Consider the following 3,678-nt stretch of genomic DNA (forward strand, 5'->3'; position numbering starts at 1 on the left):
AATATGAAAAATTACTTATAAGTAAAAAAAATTTACTTACAATTATTTAAAAGTATAAAATTAATTTATAATTATAAAATTACTTATAAGTAAAAAAATATTAACTTAAAATTTTAAGTAAATATTTAACTTTTTTCAATTTTTAAAGTTAAATATTAACTTACATGTAAAAAAAATTACTTATAAGTAAAACATGTATGTGTTAAAAATTTCATACAAGAAACTATAAACCGAAAATTTTACTAAGAGACGTATATTAATTTTATTCTTTTAAAAAATTTTCAGAACCAGTGTATTATTGAACTCCCAAGCATAGGTTGAACACTTTTAAAACTACTACCAAAGCACTAAAAACCGGTCCACTCATAAATGCTTAAAATCGATATGTCAAAAAACACTCATATCCAGTATGCCGAAACTTCCAAGCAGGCCCTTACTGGATAAGTTTTTTTCCAGTTGCAAAAAAGTGANTTTTTTTCCATCTGATAAATAGCTTAATAGTCGTTCAAAATCGTTTAAAGTATCCACAAAAACTTTAAAAGCGGACTGACGGGGCTCGTGCATCTAAGCTACCTGTATTATGTTAGACATGTTTCAGAGTTCTCTTTGGATCAATAATCGATTTTGTACCATTAAGATTTATAAAATACTTTGCAATTATTGAAGTTTAGTTTGATCCAAGAATTGAATTTTTCAGCATGAATAACCGTATTTGTTTAGCAGTTTATTAAGTCATTTGAAATAAGACCCCTTTCAAAGGCATTTTATCTTGTATATTTTAACTTACATTATCTTGATCAACTTCTCTGATAACATCTTCAAGGAGGACATCCGTCATGCCATGTTCTACACAAGCTTGCTGGAGTTCATCAATGGTAATATAACCACTTCCGTCCTTGTCGAAATATTGGAATGCTGCCATAAGATGTTCCTCACGTTCTAGTTTGTTCAGGTGAATTGTTGCTGCAACAAATTCTCCATAGTCAATGGTTCCGCTATTGTCCACATCAGCCTGCAAATTACAGAAATAGTTCAGCCATTGTGATGGCTTCAAATTTTTCATAAGAGCATAAAAACAGCAAACATAAAAGAATCCTACGTTGATGATAGCCAGACATTGATTGCAAGATGAGGAAGGATGCTAAACCATGAAGGGCGAAAGTACGAAAATTGCAGGTCCGTTAAAAAGCTGGGACAGTTTTCTACTGAGACGAGGAAAAATGAAAATGTAGAAGATCCTCTTAGTTCAATACACAGAATTTAAGCAAGGAAATTCTCTTACTAAAAAGCCAGGACAATTCCATTAACAGCATCTTTTCTATTTCTTCATTTAAGTTTATTTTCTTTCAACTAAAATCTCAGCTGATAGATCGTGAATTCAACTTTGTTGTGAAGCACATTGCCATGCTGACAAACACTATAATAAGCTATGATGCTCAGACTCAGAAACGGGTAAGTCGAATATTTTATTTTCTAAAATGTAGAATATGGGGACCTAGCTAAAAACAGTCCAAATTTCGGATGCGGGTACATGAGTACTTGTTTTAAACTTCAATTTTTTTACTAATCCAAGATGTCATTGTGAATAAATCAAAATCAATTATTCATAAAAAAGGAAAATGGGTATTGAATAAGGAATAAAGACAAATCAAATAAAATCTTAGGATTTAGTTTTCAATTATAGGAATTACTAAATATTATAATAAAATAAAAAATGAGAAACTTGATTGCAATTTGGATTAGTGGAGTACTAATTAGAACTATATGGAACTCATTTTCATTTGATACAAACAAAACCTCAAACCACCGATTCAGAAAGAGAAAGAAGGAAAAAAAGAAGAAAATGGAAAGAAAAAAGAAAGAAGAAGAAAAAGAAGGAAAAACCTAGCGCTGCTGCCTTTCTCCACCTCTCAATGACGACCTAGATTTATAGAGAGCAAAAACGAGAAATAAGAAAAGGGAATGCAAAAGAAAAGAAAAGAAAAAGGAAAGAAAGAAAGAAGAAGCAAAAACGACGTGTCCGGTTAAAACTTGGAGAATTCGATATATATCCCACACCCATACCAATGTCATATCCTGTTCGACACAGGTAATTTGACTATTTCGAAGAGTCCGAGCATCAAAGATAATAAGTAAAGGAATATAATAAAACAGTTTTCAGCCTTGTTATAAACAAGGCAATTCAATAGATCAAAAAATTTATAGCAAATTGAAATATGCACAAAAAAGAACGTATTGACACACAACCGCACCGCATCCATGAGATCACGAATCTCTGTATCCTTTAATGTGGATCCATATTTTCTTAAACCAACTTTGAGTTCATCGAATGTGATTGCTCCACTATTATCAGTATCCATGGCCATAAACATCTCTTTTAAGCCCGCAATCTCCTCTTCTGACAAGCTTTCAGCTATTACCTGAAGGAGAAAAAGGACATAGAACTTCATATCATGATTGGTCAGATTCAATTTACTCGTTGTCCACATGCATACATGTCCAGGGAAAGAAGAGAGAGAGAGAGACAAAAAAACCCAGACAGAGATACAGACACGTGGATGTATGCACACACAGATACATAATCTATCAGCTTTGCAAAATGGACAGTTTCTACCTTCTACCACTAGATCTCAATATTAAATGATACACCTCCTCACAAAAAGGGGGAAAATGTATACTGCACCAATCACCACTTAAAATCACCTCACAACTGGAAACAAAATCCTCAAGTTTTTTCACAGAAGCACTGGGTATGCAGTTATGTAATAAACAAAGGATGCAACAGAAACGAACAAAATATAGAAATTTCTGCATAAGTGGAAGAAATATGTACATTCATGTGGTGCCGTGTTTGATTTGTGTTGAGCCACACAAATTATACTTGGCCAAAGATGTTTTTACTTGAACTTAAAATCACTTTTGAGAAAATATTTGAAGCAAAGTAGTACACCTTTGTTCTGGTACTCATTACATACCCGCAAAGCCATCTTCTTCAACTTATTCATAGCAGAAAACTGTTTTAGACGAGAAAGTACAGCTGGATCCAGTGCTCTGTCAGGTGCAACACCATTTTCAGAAATCCAAGGATGACCTACGGAATTTCAATGTAAAAAGATATAACTACCAAATCTTTACCACATGTAAATCATACAAAACAGCATGCAAAACAATTGGCACATAACAATTTGAATGTTAAAAAATTTGTTTAATCACAAAGTTGTATTACTTTTTGAATATTGATCATGAACATTCTGTATTTCAATGCCAATATTGAAAATTTGACACCACAGCAATAGCCATTGCCCATAACTGTTTGCATAATTCACAATTACCATAGCAGAGTTTTACAAAAGGTCCTGCTTCGTGGAACATTACTTGGCAATGTCTACTTTAGAGCCATCAGAGATCCTATATGGAGGCCTAGTCTCAATACAAAATATAAGTCCTCTAAATCGCATTCTAGTCGCTCGATTAGAATGCTAAACTATAATGTGGCAAGAAGACCTGTGTTCATTAGTTTGAGAACTTATTAAGTAATTAGCATTAATCATGATACGATCATTTAGATTTTCAAGGAATCTGGGAAAATATCTACGATCCCAAATCAGAGTCTTAAGTATCTACTCTAGCAAAAGGGAAAGTGAACATACATAATACTTCATGAGCAGTCAACCGCTC

At 32.9% G+C, this 3,678-nt stretch overlaps 1 protein-coding gene across 5 annotated transcripts in view; it reads right to left on the minus strand.

Moving 5' to 3' along the window:
* Positions 1-763: 763 nt before the first annotated feature.
* LOC111396034 (calcium-dependent protein kinase 4) overlaps positions 764-3,678 on the minus strand; it is a 14,258-nt gene continuing 11,343 nt past the window's right edge. For 4 of the 5 annotated variants that reach the window (XM_023022290.1, XM_023022291.1, XM_023022293.1 and 1 more), the window contains exon 7: positions 764-1,012. In XM_023022290.1, the coding sequence (XP_022878058.1) occupies positions 779-1,012 (234 nt within the window). In that variant the 3' untranslated portion in view covers positions 764-778. Of the gene's footprint in view, positions 1,013-1,099; positions 1,206-3,678 lie in introns of all 5 variants that reach the window. The other variant, XR_002702918.1, reaches the window with a different exon arrangement.

Source organism: Olea europaea, chromosome 6 (genome assembly GCF_002742605.1).
Source record: "Olea europaea var. sylvestris chromosome 6, O_europaea_v1, whole genome shotgun sequence".
Taxonomy (NCBI): Eukaryota; Viridiplantae; Streptophyta; class Magnoliopsida; order Lamiales; family Oleaceae; genus Olea; species Olea europaea.